General features: G+C 33.2%; 2 protein-coding genes across 5 annotated transcripts; both read left to right on the top strand.

The window, feature by feature from the left end:
• Window positions 1–3,344: 3,344 nt before the first annotated feature.
• LOC137836781 (DNA (cytosine-5)-methyltransferase DRM2) lies at window positions 3,345–13,928 on the top strand. 4 transcript variants are annotated; one of them, XM_068645507.1, is made up of 11 exons: window positions 3,345–3,578; window positions 3,681–3,726; window positions 6,609–6,649; window positions 6,781–6,915; window positions 7,819–7,918; window positions 7,999–8,045; window positions 9,851–9,967; window positions 10,302–10,401; window positions 11,910–12,001; window positions 12,173–12,910; window positions 13,337–13,928. In XM_068645507.1, the coding sequence occupies exons 3-11, from the start codon at window positions 6,647–6,649 to the stop codon at window positions 13,769–13,771; spliced, it is 1,767 nt and encodes a 588-aa protein (XP_068501608.1). In that variant the 5' UTR covers window positions 3,345–3,578; window positions 3,681–3,726; window positions 6,609–6,646; the 3' UTR covers window positions 13,772–13,928. The 4 variants fall into 4 exon arrangements, with proteins under 4 accessions (XP_068501608.1, XP_068501609.1, XP_068501610.1 ...); XM_068645508.1 differs by having other exon boundaries at window positions 3,353–3,578; window positions 6,480–6,649; XM_068645509.1 differs by lacking the exons at window positions 3,345–3,578; window positions 3,681–3,726; window positions 6,609–6,649 and adding an exon at window positions 7,291–7,347 and having other exon boundaries at window positions 6,833–6,915.
• A 2,552-nt stretch (window positions 13,929–16,480) lies between these two features.
• LOC137836776 (DEAD-box ATP-dependent RNA helicase 46) lies at window positions 16,481–22,056 on the top strand. The gene is made up of 9 exons (XM_068645503.1): window positions 16,481–16,738; window positions 17,285–17,627; window positions 18,112–18,267; window positions 18,513–18,581; window positions 19,094–19,363; window positions 19,879–20,229; window positions 20,390–20,667; window positions 20,789–21,199; window positions 21,323–22,056. Exons 2-9 carry the CDS (start codon window positions 17,310–17,312, stop codon window positions 21,741–21,743), a joined length of 2,274 nt encoding a protein of 757 aa, XP_068501604.1. The 5' UTR covers window positions 16,481–16,738; window positions 17,285–17,309; the 3' UTR covers window positions 21,744–22,056.
• Window positions 22,057–22,278: the final 222 nt, after the last annotated feature.

Below are 22,278 nucleotides of genomic sequence, written 5' to 3'. Positions count from 1 at the left end.
GATTAACATCCACAATTAAAAATTAAAAATTTATTGAATAGAAATTAATGTTAGAAAATTATTAAATAAAAATTGATTAAATAATTATCATGAAAAGGATATACAACATCATTCATATATATATATAGATCAAATTAAAACTAAACAAATTTATTCATTTTGTAACCCATAAAATTTCATCCTTAAGACTAGATAATGATGATCAATATCTTGCATCATTAATGTAAGAAAAATATCTGTTTAAAAGTGTAGATATGTATTATAATGATTTTGATGTGCATGAATACTCCAGATGTGTTATATTAGTTTTGTAATTTGTTGTTTAAGAGACAAATTAACTTCTAATCAAACTCTACACACTTCTGATAAGAACAAAATCTGGAGATTTGTCTGCTAAGTCAAATTACTCAAGTAGAAGTTTCTAACAAGAAAAAAAAAGAAGAAAACAAACAATTAAAGTCAAAATAAAAAAAAACATTTAATCTTAATGTTTACACAACCAATTATGGGTCGGCTGAAGGACTATTTTGAGACTTTATGTCCTTAATTTTATAACATTATTTAAATATAAGTAGTTGAGAAATATTTTATAAAATTCGGACACTTTTCTCTCATATGGTGTGTCGATACTCGTATGACACTTGTAGGATACGTACATATAAAGTGTTCAATTCAAAAGTATTTGTTATATTTTTGACAATTTTAGTATGATTCTAAAACAATTTTAGAAAAGAAACATACATTAATTTTTGAAAAATTCAAACTTTATTGTATAAATTGTTACTGTGATTATAAAAATAAGAAACAAATTCTTGTGAATCAGTTATGAAAAACATTTTTATATTCCATAAAATAATTTGAAACATACTTGTGCACATAAATCTTTATTGAATATAATATATAGATTCGTGTCCCCGTATCCTACATTTTAGAGATTTTACGTATTTCCGTGTCTGTGTCCATGTCGTATCAGTATCTGTGTTACATAAAAAATACTACAAATTAGTTAATTTTATAAATTAACTATTAATTATTACCTAAAACCAAAATTCTTTCCATATTTTGATTTCACACCACTTTATGAAATCAAAGTTTTTTTTCTTTTGCAAGAAAACAACACAGTGAATATGCAGGTCCCTTATCATCACTTTTGTCATTTTCTTTTTCTTGACATATCCCACATGAACATGAATTAATAATTTTTTATTTTACTAATTTCCTTGTTAATTGTACCTGCACACACACCACATCAATCTATGCTTCTACGCCACAAGTTTCTGTTTATCAAAAATAAAAAAATGAAAATGATTGTGCAAATTCCAATGTTTACTATCTTAAAAAAATATTAAAAGTTTCCATAGTTCAAATGTTTCTCTTAACTTATATAACATGTGAAGTACATAAGTAAGACAAAGTATAAAATCCAATTACATATGTTTTCACGTGATGAAACTTTATAACAAAGTTTATATTCTTACTTTTTTAAATCAGGGTTATTATATACAATGAAAATTTATTAAAATTAAATATTTTTTTATATACTATTTCAAATATTACTTATTTTTTTTTATAAAAAATAAAATTCACATAAAAAATCATATTATTAAGGATGTGATGTCAAAAGAATACACATTTGTTTGTTTTTTTTATAATTTTTTTAAAAAAATTATAATTATATAAATCTTATAATAAAATATCATAAGATTAAACAATTTAAATTCATAATAAGATGTGATAAAAAGAAAAATATTTTAAAAAACAAAAATAATTATATGTATAAATTAGGATTATTTTAATTCCATAAAATTGAAGTTTATGTATAGTTTTTATTGTAATATATAATTTGAACAATATTGCACAAAAAAAAAGGTGTAACTAATGTTATGAAAAAAAAAATACTAAAGATTTGATGAATGTCAAATGGATCAAATGATGATGAAAAATAGTTTTGAGTTGATATCACACTATTTTCCACCTCTTGAGAAAAATTTAACATTGAATTTAAATTATATTTTTATATTGGAGAGTATTTACAAAAAGTTCATTTTTTAATAAAAGAAAATTAGTCAATAGTATTTACATACTTGTTTAACTTTTTGCATTCCTATATTAAATATAGACAAATGTACTTTCAAAACTTTTTTTTGGCAATTTTTTGAATTTTCTAAAATTCATTTGTTTTTACTTAAATTTTTTATTTTTATAATGAATAATTTTCAATGCAAACAAACTTTGCAAAAATAAAAGTTTGTATTTTCTAATAAAGTTTGACATGTCCATATGAATTCCAACAATAATATACAACAAATTTAGAAATAACATATTTATAAGATCTCATCCATGTGTTATGTTTTTGGTTTTTGTTATCTTCTTTTTCTCTTCCACACTATTTTTGACATTTTTTTAAAATATGCAAATCTTTACTCCACAACAAAGCAATTTCAACATATTGATTTTAGAATAGCAAACGGTGGATATAAAATTTATTAAAATTTTAAGAGAAATGAAAAACAAAAATAATATTAAAATGATGATATTTTGGTAATCAATATGATATTTTGATAATTATGATCATTATTATAATCTTAAATTCACATAATCACGATAATTATTATAATCTTAAATGCAGAAAACAAAACATTAAATCAATCTACTTCAAATTTATATATATTTAAAAGCAATTTATGTTTTTAATTATTGTCATAGAAGTAACAAGTAACATTTATTATATTACTTAAATATCAATTAAATACGGGTAAAAATAAGTTTCTTCTCAACCTAAAATTTTACTTTTATCAACATATTCAATATGATTGTAAACTATTTTTGTTCAAATTTTTAACAACTATATACACATAGGTGAAATTGATAAATTTCAACAATAAATCTACAATATTTAATGTAAATATATTTGAAAATAAAGATATAAGACAATTCTAGTTGAAAAAGAAAATGAATTACTTTTCACATAAGTAAAGAGATAAAAAGAAAATACTCATCGATAAGATAAAAATAATATATAAAAGATTAAATATATAAATTATAATTTTCAAAATTTTAATTAATAAAATAAATATTTAATATCATAATTAATGATCATTAATACTTTGCATTAAATAAGTGAAAAAGAAGAGATTCTTCTTTCTCACCTACCCCACTTTCTCGAGTATGATTGTGGAGATCATACTCGCGCATCACACCATTCTCTTTCATCCCACTTTCTAAGTTGGAGACATGTAACCGAATAAAACCAATCTTAAGGTTTGGTGTTGCAATCAAACGGTTCAAAACATGACACGTGTAGTTTTCTTTATAGAAAATTATGTGTCCTCCACCGTTTGATTGCTTGATCATCACCTTTCAAGGGAGAGTGGAATATAGAACAAAAATGCGCGAGTGGGTAAAAGGTTTTCCATGTTGGTGCTGTTGCATTGTTCACGATGATTTTGTATTGCAAGTCTCATTCACAAATCTGACTCAGTCTGTGTTCTTCTTCAGAAAGCTCTCTCTTCCTTTCTCTGTCTCTGTTATCTCCTTGCATGCACCAGCGGATTTTCTTCTTTCTTGCAAGAAGAATGGTTTTGAAATCCCTCTTTTTCCTTTTCCTTTCTCTGTTTGATTTTGTGTGAGTTGAATTTGTTTTGACGCTTCTTTTTTGTTTGATTGTTTGTTTTGTGCAGAGCTGAACCCGTGGAAGTGCATTCTGGGTTCTGCATTTGCCGACCGGTAGTGATTCTGTAACTGTGTCTTGTGTTCAATCGGTGATGAAATTTGTTTTCTAGGGTTTTACGTGTTTTTTGTGTGTGGGTGTGTTTGGCTTGCTTAGATAAGAGGAGTTATTGATTCATCTGAAAAGTGTGTGTTTTGCATGGGAGAAATGGGTGGAATTCGTTTCCCCTGTTTTTCCAGAGCTATGTTTTTATGTTTTTTGTTTTATGGTGTTGTTTTTGGGGATTTTATGGTACCAAGATCCACCTTCTGGTACCATTAGGAGCATTTGTTCGTAGACCACACAAATCCTCCACTGAAGTAAATTTTTATTTGAGGTGGGTAAGATCATTATCACTATGAGTGACAAAGTGATTAAACTATTAAATGTGGTATATGAATGAAAAATGTTGTCTTTGGAATATTTAGTGGCTAACATTGCTTTGTGGTTCATGCTATGGCGGGGGCATGGTTTTCTGTGAACATAGTTTCTATCTGAATTATGTAATAAGAAATTGGCTCTTAAAGATGTTGAAATGGGTTTACCCTACTCGAACCTGCGGCTTGTGTGATTTTCAGTTATTGTGGGTCTAAGACCTGGAATTTTTTGGAGGGTGAAATGTACTGAAAGAAATTTCTCTTATCATGTGCAGTTTACTTTTGCCTTTTAAGATATTTAGTCTCACTTTCTGGATCAATTTGAAAACTTCACTTTATGGAAGTCAATTACCGAAATGAAATAACCATTTGAAATCACTATGTGGGAAATGCATTTTTTTCTCCTGAAAGTTTAATTATTTCTTCTTTTATGGTATCATTGAATGTGGCACAAGGTTCATAGTTGTTGTCTTTGACATTCTTAGAGGGTAAGTCCGAGATGGAATGAGGGTGTTCGGTGTTTATTTGCTCTTGACAGCAAGATATTGGTTTTCATTAATGTAGCATTCCTCTTCATTTTGTGGAATATGTATCTTTATGTCCGTAGACTTGATTTTTTCCCCACACCTACACTTGCAAAATACAGTGATGTTGTTCCTTTTATTGTTATGGTCAAAGTTAACACCTTACCTAGGTTAGCCAAAGAGCATTCTGAGAAGGAAATTGCCAAGCTGCAAGGCAGCCAATCAATGCTATTGGACTGTCGTGCAGCAACCCAATTTCCTGAGTAGTGTGAAGAGAGACTTTTTTCTTTTTGTGTAGGTAATGTTTTGTATGAACACGTGTTTCACACGAGGATGTCTATTAGTCAAGTGGATGTTGGTTGGGGTTGGGCGGGATTGAATGTCATAAAAAGGGTTGTCAATAGGAAGCTCATTGGCTGATGTTGTGTTTTGCCTGAGGTTGGCCTATCCAAAATGTTCATAAGTGTTTTCATGTTGCGAATGCAGCATTTTGATATGCCACAAATCCCCACAAGTCTTTGAGCCAAATTACCCCAAATTCCTTTGATGGTCACATCATTTGACTCTTTCAAAGTAAGTAAATTGGATCATTATGATGTTGTCAATTCCCTCCATTGTTGCCATCATCAACACATCTCATGGCTATTTGGTTCTCTCTCATCACTAGCAACCAATGTTGTCTAAATCCTGAGTAAACTTGTAAACTCGCTTGATCTAATGAGTACAAAGGAGGTCTTGAGCTGATGCGAGTGTCGGATTGGGTGAGGCGTGAATAGCTGTAAGATAACGATGTTGCTCGCTGAATTGAGGGATCGTGTGAGAAGCTAGGGTTTGATGAAAGAATGTTGAATCATGGGGTCATACAACATCGCTCACACCTCTTGATGTTGACGGTACTTCTGCCATATTTCTTTTGAGAACAACCATCACTGATGTCGTTGACAACCATAAGAAGACTCACAAAGCTCCCGTTGTCGCTAGCTTTACCGTTGTCAACATTGCAATACTCACGACGATCCATCGTTAGTGTTGTCTTCACAGTTGTTGGCGCTCACTCTTTGTTCTTGTTGCTCTACTATTCTTCTCTTTGGGTATTTTCCTTGCTTGTAGATCCACTGAGCTCACTGGTATTCTCAAATTAATAAAATTATAGCCTATGATATTCCATTGTCTATCAAATTGCTATATATAGTGATCAATGTAAACAATTTAAACTAGAAATAGATGAAAACAACATTAAGCAGAAGTCGTAGAAAACAAAACTAAGTCTTTATTTTAGAAAAATGGAAACAAAACAATAGTTAAATAGAGACCTAAAGGGGTTAGAAAACAAAAAAAACAAAAAATCATTCTGTGAACCATCGAGGGGTTAGAAAACGATGGATTTTGAACTAGATTAAACTGAAAACCTTGTTCCACTAGGCAAGGTTAGCTACATGGGTTATATGGTGTTGTAATTTGTGTATTGTGTTCTTGGTTATAATTAATGGTCCTTGTATTTTTGCAATGGCTAGTAGTAGTACCTTTTAGAAGTAGCTGTTTGGAGTTTTTGGTGAATCGTTGTTTTCCTGCCACTGTTTTAAGCTATTTAGATAAACTAGTGACGGGCTTGTGGTGGCATGCTGAAGATTTCTACTTCTTGAACACTAGTCCAGTCCAATTTTTTTTCAGTGAATTGAGTTCATGAATCCTGGTAACCGCTGTTCCTAGATGTAACTAGGTTTGTGTGATACTAATTATTAAGAGATAAAGAGAAACTATAAGGAAAGGAAAATTTTGTATTTTTTTTATGAAAGCTTTCATGTTAGGCATGAAAAATTCTGTATTGATTATACTGAGTTTTGTACAATTTATGACTTCTGTTTACAGCAACTATGTATACAGCAGCACTTCTAACTGACCAAGTCTGACAGACAGATGTAAATAACAAACTAACAGAATACAATTGATAAAGAGTTATTCACTGGCACTAATTCTCTTACTTCTGTGCTTGGGCAGCTAAAATACCTGTACTCTGCAAAGTTGAGAGATTGAAGATGGTATATTTTACTTGTCATTCATTACTACACATTTAGTTTTCTTTGGGAGCATATATGGTTCTAAAAAACTTTTTTTTCTCACTTTTTCTTGCGTCTGAGCTTTTGCTTTTCTTTCTGAACAATTATTGCAGGGAGGAGATGATTCTCCTGTGGAGAGTGATAATTGTGATTGGAACACTGAAGATGAGCTTGAAATTGAGAACTATCAGTCTTCTTCTTCGTGTTTAACTGTTCCTAATGGAGATGCTGTTACTGGGTCTGGAGAGGTAAGCTTTTTTAGACTTTTCTCATTGCAGATGTTGCTGATTTGATAAACCAAAATGATAAGCTGATCTCGCAGGTCAATGGGGAAAAAATTTCTTTAGTCTGAAACCGTATAAATTATTTTTTCATATATAATATCTATTTTACAGCTTAGATTTTATGGAATTGATACATGTATTAATTTTTCAGTTTTTCACTATATAACATTTTGTCTTTTGATCTATTGAAGCAACCTCACTTAGTTGGAAGCGGTTGTCATTATTGTTTATGTTGCTAATTTCATCGTAACTAGTTCTTCATTAATCAGTTTTCTTTTTTTTCTATTGCTATTACTTGGATTTATTTACTGATTTTTTTTGAATCCCTTCCTTGATTAGGGTAACCTTAGTATATCTGGTTCTACGTTCTAAGGCAACCATGGCATGTGGGATATGGTAATTAGAAGGTTTATAACTTTATTTTCAAATACTCACAAGTTGTTACCTTTCTTTTGGTATCACTTCCTGCACTTTATTGCACACACAAAATTTGTTAGATTCTTTGTATTTTCTATTTTTTATGAGATGTTTGTCTGGTATCATTAAAGGGATTCTGATTGGGACTTGTGGGTATTATGGGGTGCTTAGTCCATTCTTGAGTGGTATGAAATGTTTAATGAAGTATTTAACTGTTCAGTTCTCCTCCTTTAACAGCTAGCTTTAAGGGAGGGTTTCCCATGTGTTTGGGTGCTTATTAGATTCTATTCATTTTCTTTGCTAACTTTATAGTTTTTCCAATTACCCGTTCAATTAAGCATTTTAAACCAATGGAAAAAATACATTCATGAGAACATGCATGAAGAAATAACATTGCGGAAAGGAAATAGAGTTTTTAGCTGCTAATGTGTGTATTCTCTCCCCCTTAAGGCAAGCTCGTCTGCAGTTTCGGCTAACTCCAAGGTATTTAACCACTTCATTGGCATGGGATTTTCTGGAGAAATGGTTTCTAAAGTAATTCAGGAATATGGTAAAAACATTGCTTCACTCTATTGAAATATGGATTTGATTCATAAAGTTCACGAATAATATTGCCTGATGATCTTCCAGGTGAGGAAAACGAAGATAAACTACTTGAAGAACTTCTGTCATACAAGGTGAGTTGATATTTTAACAAGTCCTGAGCATCGTGACCTTGTGTCTTTGAGCTTTTATTGAATTTTAAGCAATTTTTCTACTGTAGTTGTCCCTCCTTATATTTCCTAAATTAATAAACAGTTCCGTTTCCATATTGTGAAGTTGTTAGCATCTTACAGTGTTCATAAATGAATAGTGAATCATTGCTGGCTTTCATTGGTAGTTAATAATGGTAAGCCTTGTAAGTTTGTAACATTGGTAAGCTGGCTGTTTAGTGACTTGGAGGTAACATTCTAATTTTGAAAACAGTTTCTTTGTGAGTAAGGTTGCATCCATCTACCCATAGCAGTCAATAGTGTGTAAAGTGAAGTAGTGGAATGGAAAAACTATGGACTGCTGTGGGATTCAAATGGCGAGTGGTTTTACATAGTGGCCAAAATGGTAGTTTTTCTCGTACTGTTGCATTATACTGGTGCTACTGTTGTATATCCTTCAAAAACCCATTTTTATCCTGAAACACGGTTGTTTGGGGTACTTTTGGGTAAATATCTCATCTGTTTTGAAGTCTGACCCTTCACATTTTATAAGAACATTCTTCAGGTGTTCTGCTCTTTTAAATTTCCCTGATCCCATTCCATTTTGCTAATTTTACGTAATTGGCTATATGCCTTTTCTTCTAATTTGACCATCATCTTTCTTCGTTTTTCCTTTACATCATTACATTGTTCTTAATGCTTCTAGATTGTTGATGATGACTGTATGTGTAAACTACGATTTATGTTCATCCTGGAATTTCTTTAACTGTATTTTGTTTTTTTGTTTTTAGAGTATTTTAATGTGTAGTATATGCTATTTAGTTTGTATTATAACATTTAAATTATCTATTGTCCCACCCACTTTCCGATATCCATCCATAGTATTTTCTGAATTGGCTGCCACACATTGCTATTTGATATTGATAACTGTGGAAACCTAACTAGAATTCCATGTTTGTAGCAGACATGTCATTGCAATCATATTTTGGTTCATGAAATGAAATAAAATTACTGAGTATCTTATTGTAAAAAAGATTAGCAACTTCAGTTATACGGTATGAAATATAAGCAATATAAAATATAAGCAATATACCGACGGTTATATATTTATTCTTCAAACTTGGTGGAAAATGCTTGCTAAAAAAACTATGCATAAATTTTTGAAACTGATTCCATTTGCTTGTTATTAAGAACATAGACGTGGAGAAAAAGTGATATTAAAACTTCTAGTTAATAAAGATTGGAATAAATTTTTATTAAAAGTTATTCATCTTTCTTTGTTAGGCTTCCAATGATCATTCCATTGTTAAAAATTAATTGAAGATTAAAGAGTTTAATCGGATTAATAACCTCTCTCCTCCCATTTATTTTCCTTTATTTCTTATAATAGGATATTTTTTCAAAGAACTTATTTCTTCCTTTTAATACAAGTTTCTTCTGAAACTGGTTATGGGACTTTATGGCCAAGAAACTCTGCAAATGATTGCAATTTTTCTTCTCCTAATTTTGTCTTGGTTTTAGTTGTGTAAGATAGGATGGGGTTTAACGAGTAGCTGAACCACCTTATAAATGACAATGATATTTTATGTCTTCAATGTTTGGTCTATGTTTTTTTGTGCATAAAATTGCTCCTTTTTTCACCCTTCACTTCACCTCTTTTATTTTGATTTTTTTTGCTTTGCTGATTTCTTTTAGATTTCTTCCGTACTTTAATATACCGTTTGCATACTATTATATTTTGGCTGTTCATGTTACAGTTGTCTTGATGCTTTTTGCTTTCTTATTTGCAGGCTCTAGAAAGTTCTCCCCGGTCACAGCAGCATATTGAGCGAGATCCTTGTTCTTCAGAAAATGCAGGGAGCTCTTGGGATGATTTGTCAGATACTGATAATTTTTCTGATAATGAAGTAATCTCTGCTCTATGTTTTGACATTTGTTTTTTAGAGTTTGTATGATTTGATTCATTTTATATCTTGCTAATTTTTGCCTTTAGTGTCATCTACTTAGATGGTTTCTTCTAGTTCTATAGGGCATGCAATTAGACATGTAATCATTTTCAAACATGTGGCACCTCAGGGATTTGTATAATTTTATATTTCCACTGAAAATGAATTGTCATCATGCTTCCACTTGATTTTATAAACATTTATGGGGTTGTTCTTCAAGTGCTTATGCTAGGAAAAAATATAGGAACAAGTTTTGTATTATAAGATACAAGTTGCTCATTTTATATTTTTGCAGGAAATTGCAAAAGGTACTTCTGAGAACGATGATACATTACGTACTTTGGTGAAAATGGGGTACAAGTTGGAGGAGGCTTTAATTGCCATTGAAAGATTAGGTCTGTTTTGCTTCCATTTGAATGTTAGTGTGGGTGGGTTATTGGCTTGTTATTCTGCAAAAAATGAGAATTTTGTATTTTTTATATTTGTTGCGTGTATGATTCACTCGTTATCTTCTCTTGATTTTGAGCACATGGGTTTATGTCCCTTGAATTCCGTGGTTTAAGGATTGATATTGGTTGTCAGTTGTTGGATATTTTATATGCACTCTTATCATAAGTTATAGTCATTGGTGGTAAAATGAACCTGTTAAAGGTTTTCTGGTTAACACTTCCTATTGTAATTCCCAAAGTTATATTTGTGTTCATTGCACATGATTGAATGATATTTTTGTTAGAATTATGAGTTTATTATGTTCGAGATACAATTTGATTGCATCAAATAGGGAGATATGATATGATTTGATAGGGAAATATCTTACCAAATATTTTCCATTATTAGATATTAATTTTATTCATTATTATTGTATCCCTTATTATCCAAATAAGAATACTCCCAGCACACGAAATTCATATATTCCTTCTTAGTTTCTCTCTTCTCAACATAGTAGCTACTCAGTACCATCCCTTGTGACTTGATCCTTTCATCATGGTATCAAAGCCTAATGAGAAGGGAAATCAATCCTGATGTTTTCCAACAAATATTGTTTACACTGCCATCCAAAATAAAGGAAAAGAGAAAATAGGGTAAATCACAGTGTCTAAAGAGCACATAGGGGTATGTATATATTGAGAAAAAACACGCCAAAATGTATGGGCTAAGCCCATTAGATAGATAGAAATATCTAACATATTTACAAAATATCTATCAATATCCTTAAAAAAACTAATTTAAAAAAAATATTTTTTTTTGTAATTAGAAAAAGGGCTTGTGGGTAAGCCTGCCCCGTCTTTGACCTACTGGGTTGGCAGGTCAGGTGGCGCATGCCAGCCAGCCAAATTAGTAGTGGGTTGTTGGGCTTGAACACTTTTCGGTAATATACTGCAGTTACTTTTAGCCAAACCAAGAAAAAGTTATGATAGTTTAATTGGTAATACTATAATGATGATTTACTTGGAGAAGTAACATCTATAGGTCTTGTATTATATATAATTGTGTCTAAAGAAGGGCACTAAAACCAAAAGTTGTTTGCACAAGCAGTTTGGCACTTAAGGTGCCTTAACCAACGTCAAGGGTTTCACTCTTGGTCCCCTAACCAAGGTCTAGGGTTGGCTTCCCAGCTTGGGCATGGAGTCTCAATTGGAGATATCCCTTTACCACAAAAATGGGCTGATCTGTGGGGGGACTATACATAAACGGAATGCCACTGTAATATTGGTCAAGTTTGTATAATAAAACAATAGATGATAAATTTTGCTATTCTGCCAAAATTCATAGTAGTAAGTTTAGAACTGGACATGGTCTCTTGTTTTTTTTTTGTTTTCCCAAGTTTACAAAATGTCTGGTTGAATGAACTTTTTCATTGTCTGGTTTTAGTTGTCTCATTTTTTCTAATGAAATGCTACAGGCCGAAATTCTCCACTTGAAGAATTGGTAGATTTTATAGATGTTGCTCAGCTAGCAAAGGCTGAAGATGCTCTTCTACCTCCTGAAGAAAAGGTAGCAACGTAGCATATTGCCATATTGGTATTTTGGGATGAATAAAATAGAAATGCAATGCATATATATTCTTCTGTAATTTTTCCTTAAAATTATGTACCATCATCCATATGTTGCTGTCCCCTCATTTATCTGTCACATGTACAAGTTATTTTATTGTTATTTTTACAGCTACAATACAATGACTATACTAAGTCCAAGAAACGAAGTTTTTATAATTGTGAAGTGTTGGGAAGGAAAAAGCCTAGGGGGTGTGAGAAGAAAATCCTCAATGAAGATGAGGAGGAAGCTCTTCATCTTCCAAATCCAATGATTGGGTTTGGTGTACCTACAGAGTCAATGTTCATAACACACAGAAGGATTCCGGAAGATGCCATTGGGCCTCCTTACTTCTATTATGAAAATGTAGCCTTAGCACCAAAAGGTGTTTGGCAAACAATTTCTAGATTTTTGTATGATGTGGAGCCAGAATTTGTGGACTCGAAGTTCTTCTGTGCGGCAGCCAGGAAAAGGGGCTACATTCACAATCTCCCCATCCAAAATAGGTTCCCACTTCTGCCACTTCCACCGCGTACAGTACACGAGGCTTTTCCCCTAACAAGGAAGTGGTGGCCCTCATGGGACCCAAGGACCAAACTTAATTGTTTGCAAACATGTATTGGCAGTGCAAAACTAACAGAAAGAATTAGAAAAGCTGTAGAAAACTATACTGGAGATCCACCTGAGCATGTACAAAAGTTCGTTCTTGATCAATGTCGGAAATGGAATCTGGTTTGGGTTGGAAGGAATAAAGTTGCTCCTCTAGAGCCTGATGAAGTAGAAACACTGTTAGGCTTCCCAAGGAACCACACCAGGGGAGGTGGAATAAGTAGGACTGACAGATACAAGTCACTTGGCAATTCGTTCCAGGTATGATCATTCTCACTCTTTTAGAATAATGAAGCCTCCACAAAGATCTTTCTGTATGTGTTTACTGTCATAAAGAAATATGATTCTCCTTGGAATTATCTTGCAATGTTTCAACTTTTAGAGTCATCAGGTAGAGGAAGACCAAGAAAATAGAATGAATCTGTTAAAAAGTATTTATATATAAATAACATCTTTCCTCCATTAAAAAAAAGTTGTTTTTGACAGAACATCACCTATGTCAGAGACTGTGGCTAACTTCGGTTTGTTGTATTGAGAATAATGTTATCAAAGTGCCAGAAATCAAATGCAGTTTCAGCAAGTTTTCTTTTCTATGGAACTTCCTATTGAATTGTGTGAAACTAGTGATTAATGCATCTATGTTCTCTTTGTAAATTTCTCTTTCCTCATCGGTTCGGTTCATTTCAGGTTGACACTGTGGCATACCACTTGTCAGTTCTGAAGGAGATGTATCCTGATGGTATCAATCTTCTTTCTCTCTTTTCTGGAATTGGTGGGGCTGAGGTAGCTCTTCATCGGCTTGGCATCCCTCTCAAGAACGTAGTGTCTGTTGAAAAATCAGAAGTGAATAGGAATATTGTTAGAAGTTGGTGGGAGCAAACAAATCAGAAAGGTCATTTGTTTGATATGGATGATGTGAGGGAGCTAGATGGTGATCGTTTGGAGCAGCTGATGAGCACTTTTGGAGGTTTTGATCTCGTTGTTGGTGGCAGTCCATGTAATAACCTGGCTGGTAGCAACAGGGTCAGTAGGGATGGACTGGAGGGAAAAGAATCCTCTCTGTTCTTTGATTACTTTAGAATTCTGGACTTGGTGAAAAATTTGACTGCCAAGCATCGTTGATTTTTCTCTATCTCCCTTTTTGTATTTAATCCAAACTTTTAGGATCTTGGTATACAACCTGAAACATTAGAGACAGTTACTTTTCTGACCCCATTTTTGTTGCCAAAGAAATGCAACGCTTTCAAATAAAACATTTATCTTAAAATTTCTGATTTCAGGTTACTATTTTTTTGATCCCTATCTGGGTACAGTACTGAATGATTCTTTAGACGTTTCATTTTTCCATTTTGATAATTTTGCAGAATGATCCAGTAAATCTTATCTTTTAAGGTTCGTAGACTGTTGTAATATTTGTGTTATAGTGAATTTATCTGTGGATGTATGTTGAAGTTCGGTGATACTTCAATTGAAGTTTCTGTGTTTGATTCTCTTTTCTTCTTTGTTTACTGTTTATATTTTCCTGATTAGAATAAGATTTTGTTTCTTTGTTATCGATTGTATTTGTATGATAGAAGTTTGGCAATTTCTCTCACCATATCATTTAAGATAGACATGCACTCAACATAAAATTTAAAACCTAAACCTAACATTGTTGTTGATTTAACTTGCTTATGGATATAGAAATTAAATATTTGCATTTAGATATTCGGAAGATCAATTTTTTTGGATGGTCATATTTGAAATTGAGTTATGAGTTTTGAATTTTTATATCTAAAATGGTGTGCTGTAAATGTTGTTGAGGATTGAGATCTTAATATTCGGAAGGTCATTTATGTTGTTTAGATGAACTTCTCAATGACAAAATCTGATAGGTAAACTTCTCGATGACCCATCCGAAAGTGATATATTAGTTTTAGATTTGTATATCCAGAATTTTGTGATTTGACTTTCAGAATTTTGTGATTTGACTTTTAGAGTTTAAATCATTAGAGACAAAATAATGACCATTTCATGTTTCATGTCTGTGTTGGGTGTGGATTGAATTCATCTGGTTTAAGAAAATCAACCTACAAGTTTTGAGCTAATTTTCTAACAATAATCATGATGACTTTTGTTAGCATCAAGTGGGTTTCACAAGTTAATTTTAGATTGGTTTTTGTTGTAAATTGACCTCAAAAGGATCTGTTTTTGTCTGTGCTCCCTGAGATGAGATTAATCATGTCTGTGTTGTCTCTTGTACTGTTGAGTGGTTTGCTTTGGAGTTTACATGGATTTGTGAATAAATTGTAATTTAATTTGAATTCTTTATTCCTTAAGGATACATGATATTATGTGTTGCAATGTTTGGAACAAATTTAACAATCATACAAAATATTCACTGTTTTAAATGTTAATTTACTAAAAATATTAAAATAATAGATAAAACTAAAAACCGATGGATAACCATATATTTTAAAATTATTATATAATGTTTTTATTATGAATACTGCTACATATATAATTTATCACTAATTTCTCATATTCTAAATATTAGTTATGTCAATATAACGTGAATACAATATTATGTGTATAATTATTTTGTTATTATTAGTAAACTCAAACAACTCAATTCATTTTTTTCTATTTTATTACTAATATGTTTTAGATTATATACAAGATATTTTCATCTTGTTAAAAATATTAATTAATCATTGAAATAATTGATATCTCAAACTTTGAGTTTTTTTTTTCAATAATAACTAATATAATAACATTTTTCTAAGTTTAGTTTTTTTTATAGCTCAAAGCTTATAAAAAATCAAAATAATATTATTTTATTTTTTAAAATGGAAATTAATGAAAATTTGTCTTTAAAAAATTAAGTTACTGATACATTTTAAAGAATTATTATGGTGTTTTATTTGAAGACATAATGAAAAAAAGAAGAAAGAAAACTATTAATGTGGGAGTAAATGAGTTGGTGAATAGTTTAAGAAAAAAAGAGAAAATATATACAGTAGAAAATTCAAAATGAGGTAGACATCACCAAATTAAAATCAACATTACAATGAATCAATTAAATATATTTTTTTTAAAATTTATTCATTGAAAAAAGGTATTTAAGAGCTTAATACTATACAATTGGTGCATAAATTACTAAAACCATGCTAATATACTCGAAATAATAGTTAAAATTTATTATGGAATGCTCTAGTGAAAAGATTATTGAATTAATTATAGAATTAATCTTTGAAACACTTTGAATTATATTTATCTTTATGGAATGAGAATTTTGTAGTATATTATAATTAATTGTGGAATGCTTTATTTGTTAGATTGTTCAAATTATTCTATAATTGATTTTCTAGAATATCCCCTAATATTTTGCTTTAGTAATAAATGAGTTTTTTTAAGAACTTAGTTTCTAAAAGTTCAATGAGTTATGATTCTAATTTTTTAAAATTGATTACTTTTTACTACTACTCATGCATCAAACCAATGGTACATTTTAATTACCATCTGTTAATGTTTGTGATGTAAAAATTCAGTATTGAACATTATTAAAAAAATTAATATCTATAAAGTAAATTATATTTATGCATTTTAAAATAATATTAGAGCAAAAAATAGTGATTTTAAGGATGTTAGTATTTTTTTTGATAAATTTTGAATTTTTTTTGATTAATTTTGAATTTTTTGAGTGATATTTGTTTTTAATATTTTATATTCTTGTCAATTTATATTTAATAACTTCAATACGAGATTTTAAAAGAATTCTTTAAATACATGTATTTTTGAAAGAATGCTTTATTCTTTTTGCTTAAATAACTTGGTGGTTGAGGTCACTTAACCATGGTTAAGAGTTCCAGTTCAAATTCCTAACCATGGTCACCCGCCAAACCTAACATTAACCCAACCCTTTCACTTTCTCTGTTTTGTATAAATACCCATTTCATTTCCTCAGCTTCTCCTTCTCACCCTCGTCGCATTTTCGAAGCGACGTGAGCTTCTGCGACCCGAAACCCGAACCCGATTTCGCGTTCGAATCTCAGAGAGAGAAACCGCCGTAGCTCGCGGAATCGACGGTCACTTCTCGCTCTTCAATCGGTATGACAAGATTCGATTCGTTTCGTATTTTTTTTTCACTTCAAATTTTCTAGGTCAATTTCGTGCGTTACATGCAGCATTCCGTAATCGACCAGATCTGAGTTTGAAAACGCAGGTTGTGCTTGTTCAGGAACTCTGCAGTTGCTTTCGATAGATTTTTTTTTGGATTCGATTTTATCTTTACTGCTTCGGAGTTTTACCTTTAGGGTTTGTTTTGGTTTGTGGTGAGAATTATTAGCTGTAAATGATATTCGGTGAAGACTAGGGTTTGTTAACTTGTTGTGTTGAACATTCGAAATTCGCTGGGATTGCGAGATTTAGGTTTTCGGATAACTGTTTGATTTGGTTAATAAATGAAATGTGGTATTCAAATGTTGTAGATTTTGCTAAATGCGTGGTCACGGTTAAAGCAAAGGCTATCGCTCTTGTAGTTTTTATTGTTATTATATTTTAATATTTTAATTGGGAGTTATCCGTAGCTGGTTTTATTATTTATATTTTCTGGATAGCTTATTACTGATTTGTTGTATTGTTTTGTGATGTTAGAATTGTATTGCGGGTTTTCCTTGCTATGGCTGCCACAGCAACTGCCTCTTCAATGGGTCCGCGGTATGCACCACCAGATCCGACCCTCCCTAAACCATGGAAGGGACTTGTGGATGGCAAGACTGGGTATCTTTACTATTGGAATCCCGAGACCAATGTCACCCAGTATGAGAGGCCATCGACCTCAGCTGCCCTGCCAAAGTCTTCTTCAGTGCCTAGCTCTTCTGTCCAGGTTCAACATGTGTCTCAAGGGTCGCAACGTGGTCATAGTCCTGATTTCAGTGATAGGTATGATAGAAATGGCAGTGGTGGGTCAAATGAAGCTGGATCACGGAATAATCAGGTATTAACACCTAACTTTATCGTTGCTTTTTAACAATTTATAATTTAGTTAGTGGCTAGTTGCATATGGTTTTTTAGTTGCTGGTGCATATAGTTTCAACGTGGCCTACGACACTGAAGTTTTTTTTTTATTTGTAGCTAATTGCATAAAGTTTTCTACAAACTGGTTGTGGTCTTGTAACGATGACATTTAAGAAACTTTTGGATTAATTTGAAATCACTGATTATGGTATCCATATGAAGATGAGTTCAACTGGGGAATGGGACGAATTCATTATGTGTTGTATTGTACTAAGACAATAAGTGCATGAATTGAACATTTTATTCCGCGTTTTTCCTTACCTGGACTTTACGTTTGTAGAGGAAATGGATACATTGTGTGGATAGAGAAGGAAAAAGATTTTGATGCTTGAAAATAATCTCTTTATTTTTCTCGATCATAGTTTGTTTATGGGGCTAATCCTTTGTCTTTCATCATGTGTTAGAGTTCCAAAGGTGGAAGTTACAGTTCTCATAGTGTGCCAACTGGAACAAATGCTGCTGCCAGTGTTAACTATCCTGTCAAAGGTCATGGGGCATCGGAAGCTGCAGCTGTACTATCTCCCGAGTCTTATCGAAGTCGACATGAAATAACTGTGACTGTAAGTATATATTTTATAGTTTCATGGCAAATAATTTTGTCACATTACTGTTTCATGATTTGTACATTTGCATATTATTGTTACTATAGACTTTACTTTACTTTATTATTGTTACTATAGACACAAGTTTTTAATTAAATGTTCGGATTATGTTTGGAAAAATTATATGTAATTGAACGCTATTTGCTACTTTTGGATTTTGTTTCACTTAGAGTAAAATTGAAGGTCTTTTGTATTTTTTCTAGGGAGACAACGTGCCTCCACCTCTTGCATCATTTGGGTCTACAGGCTTTCCACCGGAGCTTCTGAGAGAGGTATCAACTTCTGTTTAGTTTTGTTATTTTCTCATCTATCTTCAGTAGTGGCAGTTAGGCGGGTACCCAGCTTCCATAGGTATCTGACCCAATTTTTCCTTGTGCAAGTATCTGATTCCTGAAGCTCCAATTTCTAAGTTTCAGGCTCATAATTTTTTTGCCATCTTTACTTTTTTGTCGTAGGTGCGATATTTGCTCCTGGGGAGGAGCTAATGTCGTACGGTGTGGTGCCCTCTTTTGTGGGGCTAGCATTTAGTTTGGACTTTGGAGCGCCCTTTATGGTGGACCAAGTTTTTGGAAGGGCTTTCCGAATCATCCAAGTTCGTGGCTGGGACTACTGTTGGTCATGATTCAGTCTGCCACTTGGTCTGTACGGAAGAAGAGGCCTCCTCATGCGCTACCTTGCATCAGCAAGCATTGGTGGCTTGCATATGAGGGATGATGCTTCTTCCGGCATTAACTCCTCAATTAGTTACAAAGAAAACCAATCTCCTGGATTTTCCTTTTTTTAGGTACAAAATGCTGGTTTCGCAGCCCCAACTCCAATTCAGGCACAGTCATGGCCCATTGCTCTTCAAAGTAGAGATATAGTTGCCATTGCAAAAACAGGTTCAGGAAAAACCTTGGGATATTTAATTCCTGCATTTATTCACCTCAAGCGCTGTGGTAATAACTCCAAAATGGGCCCCACTGCATTGGTTCTTTCACCAACAAGGGAGTTGGCAACACAAATACAAGATGAGGCTGTGAAGTTTGGGAAATCGTCGAGAATTTCTTGTGCAGTAAGTATTTATTCTCATTTTTATCACATTATTTTTCTTTTACTTGCAAGCATCAGCATGAAAAACCATTTAAAATTATTGTTTCACTCAAATTTGAGAATGTGAAACAAATATTGCCTGTAGTAGTATCCTTTATTGGATTTCCTGCTGTAATGGTTTTCATGTTTCCTCATTATGTTCTTCTGCTAACTGACTGTGTCATTTCATCTTATATATTTCATGTAAGCAAACATACACAGTAGTTGTGGGGTTCATAATCTTTGAACACAAATAGTTTTCCCTTATAAAAATAAGGAAATGACGTGTCTTAAGTAATATTAGTGTGTAGTTTTTTCCGCATGGGTGGTGTCTGTTCAATTGTCTAAGTTGACAAAAATGTTTTTACTTGCGAAATGAGTAGTGTAGGAAACGTGTTGGTTGTCTGAAACATGTATGCCACTGACTTATAGCTGGAATATCTAAAGAAAATAAACTGTTTGCATTTGCTGCTATATATTTACACCCTTTTTTGCTAGTGTTTGTATGGAGGAGCACCGAAGGGTCCTCAACTCAGAGACATTGACCGTGGAGCAGATATTGTAGTAGCCACACCTGGTCGCTTGAATGATATTCTTGAGATGAGAAGAATTAGTCTTCAGCAGGTCTCTTATCTGGTACTAGATGAGGCAGACCGGATGCTGGATATGGGTTTCGAACCTCAAATTAGGAAAATTGTTAATGAGGTGCCTAATCGCAGGCAAACACTCATGTATACTGCAACGTGGCCAAAGGAGGTTAGGAAAATTGCAGCTGATCTACTGGTCAAACCTGTCCAGGTGAACATTGGCAATGTAGACGAGCTTGTTGCCAACAAGTCCATTACTCAGGTTTGCTTTCTGCTACTAATACATTTGGGTGCAATGTTTTTTTCTTGCTTGTATATTTGATAACCTTTTCATTTTTATGCTGTTTGTCTGTTAGGTAGTGTATTGATGTCAGTGATCACTATAAACTTTCTAATTGATGTGTTGTCTGGTATTATGTCAGCATATTGAAGTATTGCCCCTGATGGAGAAACAGAGACGTCTGGAACATATTTTACGTTCACAGGATCAAGGATCAAAGATAATTATTTTTTGTTCTACCAAGAAAATGTGTGATCAACTTGCTCGTAATTTGACACGTCAGTTTGGAGCTGCTGCTATACATGGGGATAAATCCCAGGCTGAGAGGGATCATGTGTTGAGTCAGTTCCGAACTGGGAGGTCACCTGTTCTTGTAGCTACAGATGTTGCTGCACGGGGACTTGATATCAAGGACATTAGGTTGTTAATTCTTACTTTTATTATAATTTTTTCTTATTCTGGGGCCCATAAAATATGAAAATGTGTTCTTTACCCACTGTGTTGATCAAAGTATTTGACAATGTCCATAAATATTTTGCAGGGTGGTTGTCAATTACGACTTCCCCACAGGGGTTGAAGACTATGTTCATAGGATTGGAAGGACTGGGAGAGCTGGAGCCACTGGGCTAGCTTACACTTTCTTTGGTGACCAGGATGCAAAATATGCTTCAGATCTCATCAAAGTTTTGGAAGGTGCAGACCAGAAAGTTCCTCCAGAACTTCGTGATATGTCGTTACGTGGTGGTGGTGGGATGGGAAGATCCAGACGATGGGGTTCTGGTGGAAGAGGTGGACGTGGTGATTCTGGATATGGTGGAAGGAATAATGACCCAGGATACGGTGGAAGGGGTGACTATGGAGGATATGGTGGAAGAGGTAGTGATTCAAATTATGGAGGTAGGGGGAATGCTACTGGCAGAGGAGGCCGTGGTTTTGACTATGACTCTCAAAGGTTTGTTTCAGTCATTATTAATGAAATTTGATTATGTGAAAATATTTTCTAAATTCACTTTTCCAGAGAATTATGGTTTTTTTAGAAGGATTCTTAATGCTGATGTTTGTTTTGTGTTGATAGGAATGATCGGGGTGGGAGTCCAGAGAAGGGATCTAGATGGAGTGATCGGTACAAAGGCGTGAACCGTGAACGTAGTCGTAGCCCTGACAGGGCCGCATTACCTCAACATTCCCAAAGCAGCTTTCACAAGTCAATGATGGAACGTGGTGGATGGGGTGGTGATAGTGATCGCAATAAGAACAGCTCTAATAATAGAGATCGAAGCCGCAGTCCTAGCCCCTATAGACAGGAGAGGAGCCAACGATCCCCAGTTCAGAGTTTTCATCGATCCATGATGGGATCCCCACGGCAACGTCCACGCAGTCCTAGGTCTAACAATACTCCTTCAAAAGACTGGTACAATGGAGAGGTGGAGGAAGGCATGATTCCAGAGGAAGAAGGAATCATAGGTCCCCAGGCTCAGGGTGGTGGCGGCGATTAGGAACCATTTCCACAACATATATATCTTTAGCTTGTTTTGTTTTGGTCTACTACGGGCATTCTTGGTTCAACATGGACTATTTAGGATCTCATCATACTAATATTCATGGCTAAATGTATATTTTGAGGGGCTTTGTAGAAGCCTACCTGCAAATCTGGCATAGATGAACCTTCTGCCTTTTTTTCTTATTTTCTCAAACTCCTCTTCTTTCTCCTACACTCAGATCAGATCAGAACAGATATTTTAGATACTAAAATTTAAATGTTGTATTTTTCCGCCTAATCGAGTGGCACCATGCTCTTGTTCAGCAAAACCTTGATTTATGTTTTTTTCTCTCTTTATAAGTTCTAAATAGTCCCTCTACCTTGTTTTTATAATCCCACTCTACATTTTCGTTTTCCTTAGGTGTCACTATAGTATGAGAAGATAAAAGAAAGGGAGTAGTAGTGATAGGTAAAACAATAAGAGAGCTAAAAGTAATCCTCAGCAGTGAAAGGAAATCACAAACTAAGTTTTACAATTGAACCCTTCCGTG

Source organism: Phaseolus vulgaris, chromosome 4 (assembly GCF_000499845.2).
Source record: "Phaseolus vulgaris cultivar G19833 chromosome 4, P. vulgaris v2.0, whole genome shotgun sequence".
Classification (NCBI taxonomy): Eukaryota; Viridiplantae; Streptophyta; class Magnoliopsida; order Fabales; family Fabaceae; genus Phaseolus; species Phaseolus vulgaris.
Note: the sequence above shows the minus strand (reverse complement) of the source record. Positions and strands in the feature narration are given on the sequence as shown.

Coding starts and splice junctions, on each gene's coding strand:
- LOC137836781 (XM_068645507.1), top strand. Junction 6,916..7,818: donor CTGTTACTGGGTCTGGAGAG/GTAAGCTTTTTT, acceptor CTCCCCCTTAAG/GCAAGCTCGTCTGCAGTTTC. Junction 10,402..11,909: donor AATTGCCATTGAAAGATTAG/GTCTGTTTTGCT, acceptor GAAATGCTACAG/GCCGAAATTCTCCACTTGAA.
- LOC137836776 (XM_068645503.1), top strand. CDS start 17,310: ATGGCTGCCACAGCAACTGCCTCTTCAATGGGTCCGCGGTATGCACCA. Junction 19,364..19,878: donor CGTCGAGAATTTCTTGTGCA/GTAAGTATTTAT, acceptor CTTTTTTGCTAG/TGTTTGTATGGAGGAGCACC. Junction 20,230..20,389: donor CCAACAAGTCCATTACTCAG/GTTTGCTTTCTG, acceptor GTATTATGTCAG/CATATTGAAGTATTGCCCCT.